The following is an 18865-nucleotide window of genomic DNA, read 5'->3' on the forward strand; positions in this document are numbered from 1 at the left end:
GCAACATCGCAAGCAGATATGGAAATAACCTTATCTATTGTCATATCAGTTTGAGTCTTAAAGTGTACACGACGACGCTTTTTATGTATCCACGAGACATAAAATTTTAATACGGTGAGTAGATATTTCTCTTTATAGTGGTATGCAGTATAATAGTACAAAGTCTATTCATTTACACAAGTTTCTGTTTTAATAAGTCAAAATAAATTTGTTAGTTCGTGAAGGTACAACGTAACACGTACCTAGAGAGCAGATTAAATTGAACCATAAGACTTGATGCAACGTGCACTTGGACAAGGGAAATAATTGTTTTCAATTGTTGACTTGAAATCTAGACGCATAAATAGTAAGTTTTTCATTTAAATTCAAACTATTAGTCTTTATTTTATGAAACACAATAATAAAACCTCTGAATGCAATCCATACTTAGAATATGTGATGTGACATGGGGATTTTTTATTTCAACATTGTTTTTTCTTAACATTCTTAGATTTTATATTACAGAGTTACAATGAGTTAAGCTGTTATTTAGATTTTAGGCCTAATCGTACAACATTTATTTGATTGCAATTGATCGAACAGAAAATTTTTGCATTTACTTATATAAACTGTCGAAAATCTTCTTGGATTTTGTCTTTAGTAAATAATATATGAATTATACATTAAATCAAATTTTACACTATATTACAAAAACATTAAAAACAAGAAAAGTTTGTTCAACAGCGAGAATTGAAAATAATTTAACGAATCAATTCTTTGTTAGAGTTTGTGTTGAAATAACTAATTAATTTTATTACTACATTCGTAGGTGAGAAAGTAGTGGATCCAATTCCTTAACACCATACAACTGTTACAGTAAAAAAACCAGTAAAAATTGTTTACAAGGTGTTCAGGGGCCAGAAAGATGAGTCCAACCATGAGAGGAGCTCTGAACAATGCCTGTACGAGACTTTGCGAGGTGTGCGGTAGAACTTTTACCAGAGTTGCACATTTTAAAACGCACCAACTTGTTCATACGGGCGAGAAACCGTTCGAGTGCTCAACTTGTTCTAAAACCTTTAGGCGAAAATTTAATCTCATAATACACATACGGACTCACACAGGGGAAAAACCCTTTGAGTGCTCAGTATGTCATAAAAGTTTCACATCTTCTAGTAACATTACAGAGCACATGAGGACCCATACAGGGGAGAAACCCTTTGAGTGCCCAGTGTGTCGAAAAGGTTTTATATCTTCTAGTAACATCACGAAGCACATGCGGACCCATACTGGGGAGAAACCCTTTGAGTGCCCAGTATGTCGAAAAAGTTTTATATCTCTTGGTGACCGCACAAAGCACATGATAACACACACGGGGGTTAAACCCTTCGAGTGCTCAACTTGTTCTCAAGCGTTTAGCAAAAAAATCAATCTTGTAACACACATACGGTCTCACACTGGGGAAAAACCCTTTAAATGCTCAGTGTGTCAGAAAGGTTTTACATCTTCTAGTGATGTCACGAAGCACATGCGGACCCATACGGGAGAGCGTCCTTACAAGTGCTCGGTATGTCAAATGGGTTTTAAATCTTCTAGTAACCTCACATCCCACAGGAGGACCCATACAGGGGAGAAACCCTTTAAGTGCTCAGTATGTCATAAAGGTTTTACATCTTCTAGTAATCGCACAAATCACATGTGGATCCACACGAGGGAGAAACCCTTCAAATGCTCGGTATGTCAAATGGGTTTTAAATCTTCTAGTAACCTCACATCCCACATGAGGACCCATACAGGGAAAAAACCCTTGGAGTGTTCAGTATGTCAAAAAGGTTTTACATCTTCTAGAAATCTCACAAAGCACATGTGGATCCACACGGGGGAGAAACCCTTCAAATGCTCGGATTGTCCAGAATCCTTCCGTGACAAATGGAATCTTACGAGTCACATGAGCATCCACACGGGCATACTTGATAATAATTGTACCATCTGCCAAAGGCCGTATATCCACCGAAGCAGTCTCAAAAGGCACATGAGAACCCATAGAGAAAAAACTTTAAGTGCTTAGTATGTCGAACAAGTTTCAGCCAATCCAGTCATATCATGAGGCACGAGTGCGAAGTTCAGGACGTTGACCACAAGAAGTTTTGACACGTATTATGTTAATAAGCATATCAGTATATTGTCTTAAGACATGTGCTGTTACACTAAAAAACAAAAAATTCAAGGCTTTTTAAAAAAGCTTAAGAAACATTTTCTTACTTTTTAGAGAGTTGGAGATTTTTATTCAGTTTTATTAATTTTTTTTTTTTTTTTTTTTTTAATAAATTCATATATATTTATGTTACGAAAAATCACTTTTATTTCTTTTAAAAATCTGTATAAAAACATTTTGTCTCTTTAAATATGTACTATGTAGTATGCATGTAATGTATTTTAATCAATTATTTTTTGCATGTAATTTTTAGAAAATTGCTTTCGATGATTTATCTGAAAAATACATCTTAACTTGAAAATATTTTTGCAGGCATTGTAATAAATTGTAGTAAAGTTACATTTAGAAACCATAATGTTTAAGAAGCTGCTGTTGAGAATAAGGGTTTGGCTATTAATTATTAGCTGGTAGAGCTATTTTTCTTAATAATTAAAAACACAATGGTAGAAAGTAACTTATTTTTCAAACATCTACAACAAAATAACGATAAGCTAAATAATTATATATTTCTTTTTAAATCTTTAAATTTAAGTCCATGTAAATCGCCATCATTAAATAAACACTACTTCGAAAAATAACTAAAAGTAGAGTTTACGCATTTACTTGCCGAATCCCGATCTCTTTAATAACTGATACGGTAGTAAACAAAAAGTTAAGTAAAAAGGCTTTTTCAGTCCGTATACATACAAATCCATATAAAACTAATAAAGTAGAACAAATATAGTCGGTTCCAATTTTATTTTTCTTGGGTACTCTGCCACTCCGCTTCAAATTCACAAATTCACTGCTTCCAAATCAAACAATTTCAAGGAGTCGGAACTGAAATTTCGGGCTTTAGAGCTTTCAGATGTTTCGTGAACAAAAAACTCCGACTTTTCTACTTATGCAGTTCCTGTCAATATCAAATAGTATGAGAAAGTACAGTTTACGTACTTGTTCTAGTGAACCTAGTGGCCACTCGAGAGGAGGAATTTGGACCAAAATATTTGTACACACGAAAAGCAAGAAATTATTGACTTGCCAGTCCCAGCGTTTTTAATTTACAGTGACATTGGCCAGTGTACTTTTCAAGTGCCAGCGTGTGATTTAAAAATTGACCATAAGGGGACTTTGCAGAACTTAATGACACGTTTTTAAGGGGGCTCCTACTACTACTGCTGAGGTCAAAGACAAACAAAAAATAAAGTTTTGTTTTTCAATAAACAAATGTGTCTGAAAATCATTATGATATTTTTAATAACGTATGAAGTGGGAAAAATTATATTTATGTGTGTAGTTTAACTTTGTACGAAAAATTAATTATTGTTTTGACCAGTCTAGTGCATGCGAGGGTACACCACCAGACCAGACCACCTGTGTTGGTGTAGTATAGCGATGTAATATATAGGTATATGGTATATATATGTCATGAACAAGTACGTCTGCTACTGACCTCCCGGACACTATTTATTTATTTCCATCACAAATATCTCGCTAAAATGGTCCTTTATCCACAATTTTTAATACAACATATTACAGAGGAAGACTTTATCTACAAAACGTATGTATTCAGTCTGCTGGGACTTTTAATTTAGGTTTATTATAAACGAAAACAAATTGTTTTTCACGCTGCCCCATAGGAACACGTGCTAATAGTTACAACTTTGAGCTCGGATTTCTCAAAATTTTGACCCATTCGAAATATTATTTAGACCACCATTAAATTCAGTAGACTTTTATTTACAAGAAATAATATATCTCTGTTTGGGGACTTTCGCGAAGGAGCCCCCTTAAAGCTATTTCTATGCTTATCACGAAACTCATATAAATCGAGGGACAAAAATAATACATTATACGTTCTCACTTATTTGCTAAAAGTATATATAATTGTAGTATAAATGTAATCTATGATAACTAAAGTTTATAATGTATAGATGCACAAATTCCTTATTTTAGTTTGCAAGATCCTTTTGTTTAAAAAGAACAGTTGAGTTTTAGACAGGTGCCAAACTGATATTTTGAATTTGTTTTTGCAATTTTCTTCGTAAAAGGGATAAGAAATCGGTTAAATCTTTAATTATTCAAGTATTCTAAACATTTAACATGCTTTGGTCAAATTTTTCATTTTCAGTTTATTTTCAAAATGTCGTACGAGCTCTGAAATCCATTTGAGCCAGTTACGGTGGAACCACCCATATACATATTTGAGAAAATCGACTTTCTGTTTCATTTTTGAGGTGCCAAAAAGTAAAAAATTTTATTGTTAAGGGAAACCTATTAAATAAATGTTTTTTATTCTGTATAGAGTAAATAATAAGAAAAATTTCTATAAAACAGTATTTAGGTATTGGCTTACTTTTACATCGTTCTTTTTGATTTTTAATCAAATTTAAAAATTAATTTTTTGGCTGTTTTCACACTTTCCATCATAACTTTGCTCTAACGAGGCATAGACAGTCCCTTTGATGATTAAAATGAAGTGTTTGATAAAAGCTTCGATGGGTTTGTTATAATTCCTCAAAAGATGGTCAGCATCAAAAGCTATGAGCATTCAAAACTTGAGACACAATATTCAAATTTTAAAAAAATACTTGACAATTCTGAAATTCTTTTAGTTTTTTGAAACTTTTTGGCTGCAACTGTTTAATTTTCAATGTAGAAATTATAGCCCATCTCAAGAGCTGTAACACAAACACTAGTGACTTATGGCTTTCACGTTTTTTTATACAATCTCACTTGTTACTTAACAACAAACAATTATAGCGAATCGCTGGTACTAATAAAACAATGTGATTAACGTAAGCTGCGCTTTGTTTTGCTTACGTTCTAAAATATGGTCTCCGTATAAAATAATAAGTATTTTTAATTCGAATCACGTAGGATCTAAAAATATTGTCAACTTGATCCATTTTTTTTATTTTTCACACTGTAAGTGCTTGTAACTTTTGGATCAGGAACAAAATCAATATTTGTTTAGCTTTACAGATCCTACAAAATGTGAAAAATTTTTAAACAAATACTTTTTAGGTCGCCATGCTCTTTTTTAAACTTTTTAATGCAAAAAAGAATTGTATCGAAAGAATTGTAAAATTTAAACTTTCGTCTCAAGTTTTGAATGCTCATAACTTTTGGTGCTGACAATCTTTCGATACATTACAAAAACGAAGTTAAACTTTTTTTCAAGCACTTTAATTTAAAATCGTTACTATTTACGCCCTTTAAAGCAAAGTTACGATAGAAAGTGTAAAGACAGTCAAAATATTTGTTTAGTTAAACTCGCAAAGAACGATGAAAAAAATATATGCCATTACTTGAACTCTGTGTTACAGGCATTTTTCTTATTATTTACGATATCTAGAATAAGAAAACAACTATTCGAGAAGTGTGTCTTGAAAATAAAATTTGGTACTTTTTGGTACTCGTTTTGGTACCTCGGAAAGTGGACAGTAACAAAGGAGACATCCTTATATATATAAACATAGTAGTAAGTTCAGTATTTTACAGTATAGCTTTAGTTCTTCGATCCTTTAAATTTATTTTTTTATTCTTTTTTTTTTTTGTAGAAGATTCGATTCAAATTTAGTTCAAAGAAAATCAGGTTATCATCGAAACTCTACAGCTGGGTGATTCTGCCGAAAAAAACTCAAAGTGCCTTAAAGAATCGTTCTAACAAAAGTTAGTTAAAAAATTATTTTGCATAGTAATTCTACCTCAAATTTTATCCACAACAAATATCCAAAGCGATTCTATTACAAACATTTTGGATCAAAAGATATACGGTACTTTGTAAAAGTAAATTTTAGTAATAAGCTGCTTGTATAGTTAAAGTGTTCTAACTCAGATTAAATAAAAGCTAGGAACAAATCCTATCGATTAAAAAAAAATTTCGTTCCTCTGTTCAAAAGTTACAGCTGTTTAAAGAGGAGCGATTTAAATCGCTAAAAATGAGATTTCGTAGACTTTTGTCGGAAATTTAAAACTTTTTTAAAAATCTCTTGAACTTTTGTTTGGTGGAACCGAATAAAGGCCAATTACACCAATTTACCTTTTAATAAAAATAATGTTTTGGTAAGTTTTATGTATTCAATCAATACTTTTTCAGGAATTTCTGAGGCTTTTATTCGTTTTTCGGTGCAACTTATTTTTCGTATAACACTCGTAATATTATATTGCCTTGTACTCGTACGTTAACAAAATCAGTAACATTGACTTTTGACGGGTACGTCACACAAACCTAACATTCAGTACATTAATGCACAGCTGTATCATCAGTATATGATAACGTAAGGTCATTATTTTAATCCCTTGAACGTAAGGTTTGCATGAAGTATCAGTTAAAAGTCAACGATACTTGATTTTTTTTTCGTTAATGTACGAGTACAAGACCGTATCACACTACGAGAGTTATACAAAAATTCGTACAACTTTGAAACAGTATTTTAGTCTCGACAAAACACTAATATATAATGTACCTATTCGTCTTCATTGAGATGCACAAAAGCAGTAAATATAAGGAAAAGAGAAAAAAAATACAAGAACAGAAAGATATACGCATACGCGTGTTTCAAAATTGCAAGGGCTAATCGCAAGCAGTTCATCAGCAGGACCAATCAAACAAGAAAATCGCCCACAGGAGTAAGAAATAAATAAAACCGTTTAAAAAGATACGTAAGAAGAAACAGTATGCGTAGGTACACGTAGACGGTAGACGTAGAGTATAGCCATCGTAACTGAGCAAAGTTAAGTTAAAAATCGTCTAGTGAGCACGTGCTAAATAGCAGAGTTCGAAAGCCGGTTGTTCAAATGTAAACGCGCTCACGGAGCATGAATATCCATGCGTATATGTATATGTACAGCCAAATGGAGAAAAAAGCATGGAGCGCGAAAAGAAGGAGAGCCTAGAGGTGCGTTGTTACAAGGAAAAAAGGATGTGCTTATTATACATATATATACACAAGTACAATAAATATGTATTTCTACGTTTACTTGTGTACATGTATATGGATGTAAATGTGTAGCCGTGGTAAAAGCGGCGATTACGTGGCTGTAATACTGAACTCGCACTGAGCCGAGACGAAGAGAGAGAGAGAGAGAGAGAGAGAGAGTCAGGAAGGCGATGCTACGTATAGATAGTTGTAGTTGAGCACCGCTAAGCCATTTCTAGGTTACACGCAGTCGAGCTGCGAGTTTCACTTTTTCAGTCGAGCTCCTTCGACGCGTCGCTTGTAAAGTGTATATATAGTATGAGCGCGCGGTGGCTCAGTCGGTAGGTCGTGGATAGGCACTCGGGAGACCGTGGTTTGATTCCCGGCCAGTGCGACTTTTGGGGCAAGTACCTATGTGATTTTTCACATGTGCTTTTTCACATGTGCTTTTTCACCACGCAATGCATCTCGAGGAGGGTTTAGGCGACCTCTTCGCAGCAAAATTGCCTAATTCCCCCTACCCCCCTCCCAGTAATGGGAGGCCTCCCATCCCTTTCCTTGTCCCTTTCCCAAGTGCTAAGTGCCTATAGTAGTGCCCTTATCAAAGGAGCCGGACGTAGAGCACTCTAATATAAAAACGAGTATAAAAAAAAAGTGTATATAGTACTTGTATAGCCATAGTCATCGTCGTCATCGTGGGTTTGCTTTGAGTTTCGGTTTGGCTGAGTCTTTGCGTTGTATTACAAGGATATAATTTTTGTTCCATAAAATACACTGTTTCTGATGTGAGAAGAGTCCAAAATATTTATGAAACGCTTTGACAAAATTTTTTATTCACCTTCGAAGTTCTGAAAAAGTTAAACTAGGGTCAACGTCTAACTATTGATGGGGAATGTGTATTTCAGTCAATTCATACACTTTTTAATAATTAATAATAATTTATGAACGGTCGATACGTTGAATATGATTACATGGGAAAGATAAGTCCCGAAAGTTATACATTTCCAAAAAGCTTTCAAAACATCTAGTATAGTACATTGAATTGTTTTGGCAATTAGATTCTATTTTGACAATTAACTCTCTTGGAGCAAGAGGAAAGCGTCAGTTTTCAAAAGATCTTCCTCTCACTTTATGTAATTTGGCTAGGACAATTTTTGGTTCAAATAAATCATAAAAAACACGCAAGTGTTTATTTTTCTCTCGATTAAAAGCTGCTCCTTTTTCGAAACGTAAGTTTGAAAAAATTTGATATTTTTTTCCAACAGCGAATAGAGACAGCAAAGGTACACCTCTAGCTTACGCTACGAAGACAAAAACTTTCGTTTTTTTTCTACCTCCCTCTCTACTTCTATTCCTTTCTGTCATGAGTGAAGAGAAAAAATAAGGAGAAATAGAGAGAGAACCCGTCAGTGCACGCGCTTATACGTATATAGTCGGGCCGCTCACTTTTTGTTTTTTCCACATGCGAGTGGGCCAGTCGAGAGCGCGAAAGCCTAAATAATTGTTCTGCTTGTCACACGGAACTAATTGAGGGGAAGTCAGGCACCTGTGAAGGCATTGTCAGGCTTTGTCTATGCTTTCAATAGAAAATAAGAGTTTTTTTTTTCTTACTTTAAGACGGAAGTAGAGGAAGATAATTGAAAAGTGGCTGGTGAACCTATTTACTGAAACTTGAGTGTCTCTACGAATGCTCTACTTAATTCAGCTTCAATGATTATTTAGAGACCTTCGAGATCTTCGCCAAGTAATCTGAAAAATCGTAGCATTTTTGAATAAAATATTTTTACAAGAGTAGATGTACAGACATTATTCGGCAAAAAAAAGTACCTACCGGCAGCGTTCAAAGTAGAACAAAGCCGAATTTGGTCAGACGTAGGCTTCTTCGCATTTAGAGCACAGTGAACGACAGGATTTCAACTTCTATGAAAAGAAGTTAAGTACCCTGTCCCATTGTAGATGAAATACGTGGTCAAAAGTTTTTTATGGACAGCTCAACAATAACTTTTGGATTTTACATCCAAAAGAAAATTACAGAGATTTGGAATATAGCTTTTCAATCATACATCAATACAACGATATAAATTTTCACAAATCATTAGAAATGCAAGTCTAAATGATTACCATTACCAACTTACCATTTTTAAAATATGACACTTTACATTGCCAAAAAATTTAAATTCTTAGTTGAAAAAAAAAAGGGAAAAAAGTAAAAAAGTTGTTCTGGCCCAAGGAATATAGCAACGTACGCGCTTCCAAGTCGCCGTTCATTTAAAGATGAGAAAAAGAAAACAGGAAGATCCGCATTCACCAGTAATAATAGTAAAAGTATAAGGTTAAGCGTGAAGCACGAAACACATAGGTATTGGCCAGGTGCATGTCATGCAGCGCCACCCTTGGTGTCAAAATCATGCAACCGCGGGAACCCACATTACACGTCAACAGCATACACCGATGCACACTTTTAGTAATAATCAATTAATTAGCAAAAAATTAGTATATTTATTCGCCTGATAATAGATGTTATGATAAAAACAGGCTTTAGGAATATCACACACTCGATTTGTTTTAACTCTGAAGCCTTAAAAAAAGGTAAACAGTTGGTTAAAAGTAGTCATGTGTGCAATGTTACAAAATTTCATAGTGATGGAGTTAGCAATTTGACAAGTGCCGTCGTAATAAGGCAGACCTCGGTCGGTAACTTCAGCTCCCTACAAAGTTAACCTGCATGTACATTTTATTCAGATTATTTTGAAAATTGTCTAAGTTGCAATGCACATAAAAATTACCTTTATTTACAGTTGGATAATCATCGAAATTTATGTAATTTTACTCTATCCGTCTTAGCGCGACTGTTACACTGAATAACACAGCACTTTCTTACACCCACATTTCATAAACGTTTAAATAATAGAAATCAAAATGATCATGTCTTATTTTGCGTATTTATCTTTCTTTTTGCCGTCTGCTTCTGAGAGAGTGCTCTGGATCGGAAACTAACGAGGCTTCATTAATAAATATGTTGTTACATTTAAACATTTTACAACCGTTTTTGGCACCACATAGTTTATTTTTTTACATTTGTGTAACTGCAATTTCATAATATTGATACTATTTATGCATATGTGATGATAACATCTGTAAATTTGACGAAATACTGTTACTCTTTCCTTCATTAAGCCAAAATGACAGTAATTTGGTACCCCAGGTTTCCTGTTTTCGCCACTACGTACGCTGGCGTCGACTCATCTATCCCCTCCCATCACTTGCACCTGGCCAATACATAGGTACACGGTGGTGCACGCGAGAGTTACGCTCGACGAAAGTGAATCTTTTCCCTCTCACTCTCTCCTGGCAGCGCAATTGACATAACTCGCCGAGGCCCACTGACACACTTATCACGGATTCATGCTTACAATGGCGTGCGGGCGCCTCGACTCGTATGCACACGTGTAAAAATATATATATATATATATATATATACATGTACGTTAACACGTCCGTAACCAGAATCACCGAGATTATTTGGCTGCGTTGGTTGTGTGAACGAGACGGAAGGAGAAAGGCGAGCAACCAACACTACGTACCTATACTTATTCACTTCGTGCAGCAATTTGAAACAACGCCACCTGCAGGGAAAAAGATGTCGATGCTAACTAACAAGAATACACAGTATCAGATAGACAATAATAAATTACAAGTGTTTATTTCAACAATAATAAATATTTAACCACTAAAATAAGTTTTCTCAGTCCCAAGTAGCATATTACTAGTAGCATACTACTTTTTTCTAATTTTATGAAAAAAAGTAAATTTCTTGTATGAAATGGATATAATGTATGAGTGAGCATAAAAAATGTTACTTTTTAATGTAGTGATTTAAAATTACTTTACGAAATAAATTTATCTTCGAGAGAAATTGCAATACTTGTTGACAAAATACAACTATGAAAGAAGAAAAAAATTTTTGTACACTCAACACCCAAAAAAATACTTTTAGTGGTTAAAGATACATTACTGTTGAAATAAACGCTTGTAAAAGATCATTGTCTATAAGATTCTGTGTATTCTTGTTAGTTAGCATCGACAACTTTTCCCCTGCAGGTGGCGTTGTTTCAAATTGCTGCATGAAGCGAATATACACTGCTGGCACGATGGGCTGGACGAGTTACGTGCGGCTGATGCTGTCGGTTGGAAAAGAAGAAAGTTCACTTTTGCGTCCACACTTACATGCCGTATGGATATTATGTGAAGCGTGGCGTATACATATATACGCATACACGATAGCACTGTACGATGTCGTTCCGCTCTTTTCAGGTACATCACTTTCAACTTCGCACGTGGAATTCCCTATATGACTTGCTACGCGGAGTACACTCGAATTATTCGATAATTTTACCTCGTCGCGTTCATTTGTTGCAATCGAAAAAGTCTCCCACCCTTCACGTCTTGTATACGCTGACTCATCGTGTGATAGAAGAGCAAGTTTACGAAGAAATATGTTCACGTACTTACGCGTGGAGCTGGCCTTATTCAAAATGCAACTTACTCTGCACAAAATTTTTTAATATAATTATGCTTCTACACTTGTGCATACCTCATTTATGTCCATACACAATTGAAAATAATAGTGTTGAGTAATTTTGTGTTGAGATAACCATGTGCTGAACCGTTTTGTGCGTAACGTGTAGAGTTGTTATGTGTAGTATCAGCCCCCTACCATTCGGTACCACCATGGTATACCATGTTATACCTTATAGAAGCAAATCAGTTTGAGTGACCACTACCGGAAAATCCTTGTCTCCTTTTCCTTAAAACTGCATGCAGTTGAAATAATTATTGTAGTATACAGTTAAACTCAAAAATAAGTTTCAGGTTTTTATTGTACTCTCAATTGACTATATTGTATAAAACAAAGAGTTCAAAATTAACATTTGAATCGAAAGTTACAGACAATTTTTGTAACTATTTTAGATTTTGTCAACTTTGATAAGAATTCACGAATCAGAAAGCTAATCCTTAATCAAAAGTCAATTGTGACGGTTTTTCTGTTTTTTTTTTTTTTTCACATGCACGAATCGAACCGTTGATTTACAATTTTTTTTTAATAACAGAAGTTAAAAATGAAGTTGAACGGGAGTTAGAGATACAGTGTCATGATTTATCATTTCTTTCTCTACAAGAATTTAGTCACCTCCTGCACAACAAATAATAGTTTTCGTCGGACAAGTGCCATCGTCAATGGGAAAAATAGGATTCGCCAGATAAACGCTATCGCTCCGCAGCTACCCTACGTCCTTCGAGCCGCAAAATAGCCCCGGAGACGATGGCATTCATCCGACAAAAACTACCGTTAAGTTTAATAATTAAAAAGTTCAACTAAAATAGTAAGCTATAGATAAACAACATAATTATATCTGACAGCGAGTCTTTGATGGCATGTTGAAAACATTTTTGTAATTTTGTGGAGTACTTTGGAGAAAAACAAAGAGTTGTAAAAAAAATATTAATAGTTTCCTGTACTCAAAATCTGTATAAGTAATTGCACTTTTTCCAGAATTTTTTACAAATAAATCCATACATTTGTAATATTCACTATTGAACGTATGTTTTACTTTATCTCGTAAAATTTTACCTCGAATGGTTTTATATTATACTATCGTTATTAGGCTGCTTATCATGTACAGATTATAAATTCTCTTATTCGAACAATAGCTATAGTCAATATAGGCGTACCATATCTTTTTTTTTTTTTTTTTTTTTTCTAAGCAATATAATTTTTTCAGAAACACACAATTTAGGAAAATACAATTTATACACTGCAAATGCAACACTTTGTCTACTTTCTGTCAACTTTTGTCAAGACAGTTGACACTTTGTGTCGCCACCACAATTATAAATACTATTAAACGTGAAAGTTTCAGTCAGTATACCAAGAGTTACGTGCATTCACGGTTATCTCTTGGACTAACATGAAAGCATCCAATTTCTTCAACGCATATTCGAGAGACACAAGTGAGGAACAACAGAAAAAAAATTTGTAATCTTCAAAAAATTATAACATTCCGTTGTGGATGGAAATTTAAATGGCTCGTCTTTTTTAAGCTTAGAGAGCTTTTAAGATTAATAATATTTTCTTACTTTTACAATGGTACTATCGTCTCAACACTTACGTCAAGTACTTTTTTCTTTGTACATGTTTTCCGATAGATACATATTGTCAGCAGAATTATAATAATACTGACAATAAACACAACCCCAATTATAGTAATGTATTTAAATTTAAACTTGTTGCCCTTTGGTTGCATCGTCTGTAGATGAATGGTACCTTTAATCCAGTCGAGATAGTCTGACACTCTGGTAAACACAAATGCCTGATATTTTCGATCGGTTTTAAACGGAGAGATCGTAATGCCTTGAAGCACGTCCTTTTTTCCAGTGATGCGCTCAATAAGCGGACTCCCAGGATACTAAGCATATAGATGGCAAAATTTATGCATATATAAAATGTGTTCTGTGCAAGAACATCTGTTACTTAGCGGTTTTCATAATACTCACATCGTATGTACTGTACTTGCTGGTAAGTGTGCAAAATTGATCTTGAGGTAAAATGTAATTGTTTAAATGTTTACTGCATTGGTCGTGTTCCATCACAAGGAAATTATAAGTTGAAAGACTATCTATTTGAATATTTTCATTCCACCCTGCCAAAATAAAACTTCCATACAATTCACGGGATGTTTTTTGAGAGCTTGGTAATTCAACTGGGTAGGCCCATTCCGATACTCTGACCGAACTGTTTAGTTGTAGCAGAGCTATATCGTGTTTTGGAAATGGTTCTTCATTTCTACGGTAATCAATTGGTTGATTTAGTAAAACTTTTGAGTGATTTCTAATTACTATATACTACACAAAAAATTAAAACCCTTACCTGTAATCATTATGAACGGTAACGTTTTTTACTGGAATTTTTTGGAAGTTCTCCATTAATCCATTATAAGGGGTCTTGTCAGCAAAAATGAAGTAGTTAACATTTTTCTTGTCTTTTAAACAACTAGCAGTCGTCAAAACAAAAGTTTTAGAAATTAGAACCCCATTGCACATATGACCAGAGCTTCCGGTAATAAACACATGATAAGGAAAATTTTCGCCTTTTGTCAATTTAAGATCTCTATTAATTTTTGCTTTTGACGAGCACCCACCAATACCTGAAAGAATAATAAATAATTGAAATTGCTTTGTCACTCACGACTGTCGGAGCTTTTTCATAGTATTAAAAATCTGTTCTAAGTTAATTTTAATATTTTTTGAGATTTGTTAAAATTTTCATAACTCACCTCTCAGTAGTACCATGATTATGAAAATGTTGCAGTAGACCATATTGTTGCTACTAAAATAAAATGGCTATTATTACACTCGGAAAAATATCACATATATTTATAATTTTCTATGATGTAGTCTCCAAAAGTACTTTAATTTTATGTCATTCTAAAGTTGAAGATTTTAACCCAGCTAAAATATACTAAGGATATATTTACTTTGTATCAGGGCTAGGTCACGATGAATGGTCAGGAACTGCTCAGGCTTATATCACTTTATGTGACCATTACTTGGAGTCTGATTTCATGCTTCGATATGCGTGACACTGTTTAAGATTGACAGCCACACTACCTCAACCCAACGTGTACTTACACAAAAATATGAAATTTTCTACCTCTTGTAAGTGGCATGATGACAGTCAAACTTGACATATCCCTGATAGTGTCCTCACTGCAAGTCTTGTATCAGTATTTACTTATTGCGTCTCGGTAACCTGGAATGGAGACAAGTTAAAAAACTGCAGATTACTCTACCACCTTCAGTCGTATGCATGTACAAGTATTTGAGAAAACCCAAAGAAAATATCCCGTTTTTATCCGCCATTTTAATAAAGAAAATTTTTTTAAGGCACACCCTTGAAACCGGGCTTATTTTACTCGTAATGCCATGTACTATGAGGAAAAAATTCTGAACACGGGTTTCAGAGAGGGTAACACCCTTTTTCCGTGGTTCACATGCATATATACATATCAAATACATATACAGATATAATTTTAACACGTAAATTGCGTAAAAGGGGTGTGACCCTCACTGGAATCCGTGTTCACAGTTGACATTATGAGTAAAATGAGCCCTATCTTGAAGGTGTGCCGCAAAAACATTTTTTTTTTATTTAAATGGGGGACCAAAACGGGATATTTTATGTGGATTTTCTTATATATATTTATACTTATAATTATGTTTATATTTATATGTGTATTTGTGTTGATATTTATATTTATGTATGCAAAAACACAGGTACATTTTACGAAGAATCACTCAGTTAGGAACGGTCGTGGTATAAACTAAAGAGAATAGTAAATTAAAATAATTGTGTCCAAAAGTATACTACAGTGAGAGTTTCTTTCATTAAAAAGTTGGACCAGCTGAACACATAGTATTTTGTAAAGATCCACAACTTTGTCTTGAAACGCAAACGTCTAAAATGTACGTGAAATAAGTTATTGTGAAAAAACTGGTTTTTGCTTGGTGCAGCACCGCAGTAAAAATAGTGGCAAAAATTTTCTGTCTAAGAAAAACTGTCCTCATGTAAACCATTAACTTTGATGTTGAACCCAAAGGTACCAACAAAATTTGAGCCTATTTAGATTATAATTATTTGAGTTTTTCACCCCGACGAAATTATAAGGTATTCCCATATATTGATCGTGCCTAAAAAGAGATATACGCAGAAATAATAAATGAGAATTAACAAACAATGTATTAAAGTAAAGTCTTTTTGAATTTTTCCATGACTAACGACCGATAACTACAAATTTCAACTTAGCATCCGTACCCAATGTTATCTATTCAAGTTGTAAGGAACTTATTGAAACTTATTGAATTTCCATGACATGTACTCAAAATAATCCGATTGTGTACATATTTACAATAAGGAGGAGTACCAAAGAATCAATGAGTCTGCTAATATTAGACAAGCTTTTCTTTATTTTTTACAAAAACAAAAACTAACTGAGGTAAAGAGTGTTAAAGTTGATTTGTCAACTAAGAGACTTCACAATGGTGTTATGATTTTAAGTAAAATCGTGGGCTAAACTTTTTACAATGATGTAATGTATCACTTCAAACTTTAATGAGCTTCCTCTTTATCATTTGTTGTCCATACGAAAGAAGAGAAAAATATTTTTCTTATATTTTTGGCAATTTACCTTAACGATACAATGTGAATCGAAATTTTTTACAACGTTCTTTCCAATTAGTAAAATAAATGAAATGAATTTAAAAAAATGTTTAATGTGATAATCAGGCCCGGAATATTTAAAACATCTAGTAATCCTTTAACAACATCTTCCTTGACATGCTCAAGAGTATTTAAACAGTACACAGTATGTACGGAGCAGTACACGAATAAGTACATTCTGCTTAACATATAATACTTTTTTGAACCGATGAGGTAAATATTTACGTTAAGAAGATTTGGGCTGCTTTGTTTTATTTTATATGAAATACGTTATAATTGTTTCGACATGATAGATTGATAGATTTTTAATGCAAGTGTGTTGTTAAAATTTCGTGTACAAAAAAAAATTCTTAAAATCAGGGAAACATTTATTGTAACACACGGAGGGAAAAATCATGGAGCTAACGCTTAGCGGCGATGGAAGTGTCCCCCCTTTTTTGAACCTACGTGATTGGCTCATGACGCGTGTGCCTTTAACGCGTGTATATAAGCTATAGCCCACAAGCATAAGCGCTAAGCACAAAGCAAACGCATAAAGGCACAAATTAATATTTTCTCAAAATAAGAAAGTTTAATACTATTCTAAGGGATAAATATTTTTTTGAATCCAGGAAATTTTCTTTTAGTGTATGAATTGAAAAAATGAAAGTAAGTACTGTTATAAAATCTAACATTTTTGGTAGTCATCTCATATTGGGCAGAATTTTTCATGTACTTACCATATAAAATGTAATCATTCATTTGCGACTCAGAGTTTTTTCACTACTTCATACACGTGTACAGTATACCCCTACCAGTGGCTCAGGTCACTCACATACCTATAGTAATATTACGCGGAATCGAAAGAAACTTCACTAAAATTTCAAAAGCGTGTCATCACTTTGTTTCAACACTTATAGTACCACGTGCTAGAGTATTTGATCGGTTAAATAATTAGTTTTTTAATTGACTCCATGTCAACTTATCCACGAGGGTATACCGAGCAAAGTTAAAACGAAAAAAATAATAAAATCGTTATTTTAATCAATTATTTTTGTTGTGTGAATGTCACCATTGTTTTCAGGGTATAGCTTTTTCTACAGCAAAGTAACGAAATATGGCAGTCTACACTGCACTTACCTTTTATCCGAAAAACAAGCATCTAAAGCTTCAAATATTCTACGCTCACGCATGCAGGTAAATTTAATAACACTTGAAAAATTATACCTTCGACTTCAAACTGTGATAAGTCTGTGAAAAAACCTTTGTTGAAATAACATACTTGTCGTTCCACTGTACTTCTAAAATAGGTGCAGTTAATGTAAAACTCAAACTAAAAAATGAAACGTAGAAATTACTGTGACACGGCTGAATGCTTACTGAAAACATAATAGAGGAAGTCCAAGCGCTTTATCGTCATATAGTTGGATAGTTTTGAAGATAAGTAAATGACATTCGTAAAACTAATGACTATGTACAAATTTAGTCAAAAAAATGATAAGTAACTTCGCACAACTTTCCAAGTGGCTAAATTTATAAAATAAAGGTAAATTTTTACATCCAAGGCACGATTGATACGTTTTTCACCAAGGCAAAAAGTACAACCTTATCCGTAAGGGTTTTAAAAATTCTTAAGACCCTCGAAATAGCGTCAAAAAATATGCACATTTTGAAGGTATGGTTTTCTTCAATATATCATAAAAAAATAGCTGCAGCGTCATGTACACATCATGAATCTTGAAGTACCTAGTGCTTTACATCAAAAATCTTGAGGAAAATCTCGATGTGGCACATCTGTACCTACTTCTTGATTGTGGACGAAAAATGTCCATCCCAAATGCCGAAGTAATATTTTGCGAGAGGGATAAGTAGCAGTACTAACGCATTTATGTATTCGAGTCACACATACACAAAATAATTACTCCGGGATTTGGGATCGTCATCTTACGTACGTCTAAAATCAAGAAGTACGATGCGCTAAATTAATATTCTCCCAAGCCAAGCAGTAATTGAAAACCCGAACGAGCTACTTTAAATCGCCGTTATTTATCATTCGAGTGTTACTTTTTTTCTCTTGGATAGCGCAAAAATCTAACAACTGGTATGGTCGAATTACGAAATTATTTAGACATTTAAATGTTATGAACAAGTTATTGTTTTAATTATTCCCATTTTTCTTGTTCTTCGCCGTTTTAATTATCATTATTTGTGATGCATTACTTAGAAAGTAAATGTATCCCTTATAAAAGTATAATATTTATAAAATCCTGAAAATATATTGCCACTTTTGTTTTTGTAGGTCTCTCTATGCGACAGCCAGAGCACAGGTTTCAACACTTCAGATCATACTTGTGCCATCTAATTTTTTTAATTCATCAAAAATAATCCGTTTAACGGATTTGAAAAATTTTAATGAGAATTTATTTATAACAATTAAATATCTATTTTTGTAATTTTAGCATGCTAGTTGCTGTATGATTCTCATGTTACCCCAGGTTTAAAAAAAAACGT

General features: G+C 33.7%; 2 protein-coding genes across 4 annotated transcripts; one reads left to right on the forward strand and one right to left on the reverse strand.

The window, feature by feature from the left end:
* The first annotated feature begins 229 nt into the window (after window positions 1-229).
* On the forward strand, window positions 230-2201 carry LOC106646227 (uncharacterized). Its single transcript, XM_089591409.1, has 2 exons — window positions 230-346; window positions 809-2201. Exon 2 carries the CDS (start codon window positions 905-907, stop codon window positions 2045-2047), a length of 1143 nt encoding a protein of 380 aa, XP_089447535.1. The 5' UTR covers window positions 230-346; window positions 809-904; the 3' UTR covers window positions 2048-2201.
* A 10668-nt stretch (window positions 2202-12869) lies between these two features.
* LOC106642762 (kallikrein 1-related peptidase-like b4) lies at window positions 12870-17708 on the reverse strand. Of its 3 annotated transcripts, none has more exons than XM_089591271.1 (6): window positions 17582-17708; window positions 14634-14908; window positions 14433-14485; window positions 14027-14303; window positions 13654-13942; window positions 12870-13565 (listed from the first exon to the last, which is right to left on the reverse strand). In XM_089591271.1, the coding sequence occupies exons 3-6, from the start codon at window positions 14473-14475 to the stop codon at window positions 13239-13241; spliced, it is 936 nt and encodes a 311-aa protein (XP_089447397.1). In that variant the 5' UTR covers window positions 14476-14485; window positions 14634-14908; window positions 17582-17708; the 3' UTR covers window positions 12870-13238. The 3 variants fall into 3 exon arrangements, with proteins under 3 accessions (XP_089447397.1, XP_089447400.1, XP_014213109.2); XM_089591274.1 differs by having other exon boundaries at window positions 14433-14482; window positions 17495-17708; XM_014357623.2 differs by having other exon boundaries at window positions 17495-17708.
* Window positions 17709-18865: the final 1157 nt, after the last annotated feature.

This window comes from Copidosoma floridanum, unplaced genomic scaffold (assembly GCF_036245765.1).
Source record: "Copidosoma floridanum isolate Cflo_tuat_1 unplaced genomic scaffold, Cflo_Japanese_pri ptg000001l, whole genome shotgun sequence".
NCBI classification, from domain to species: Eukaryota; Metazoa; Arthropoda; class Insecta; order Hymenoptera; family Encyrtidae; genus Copidosoma; species Copidosoma floridanum.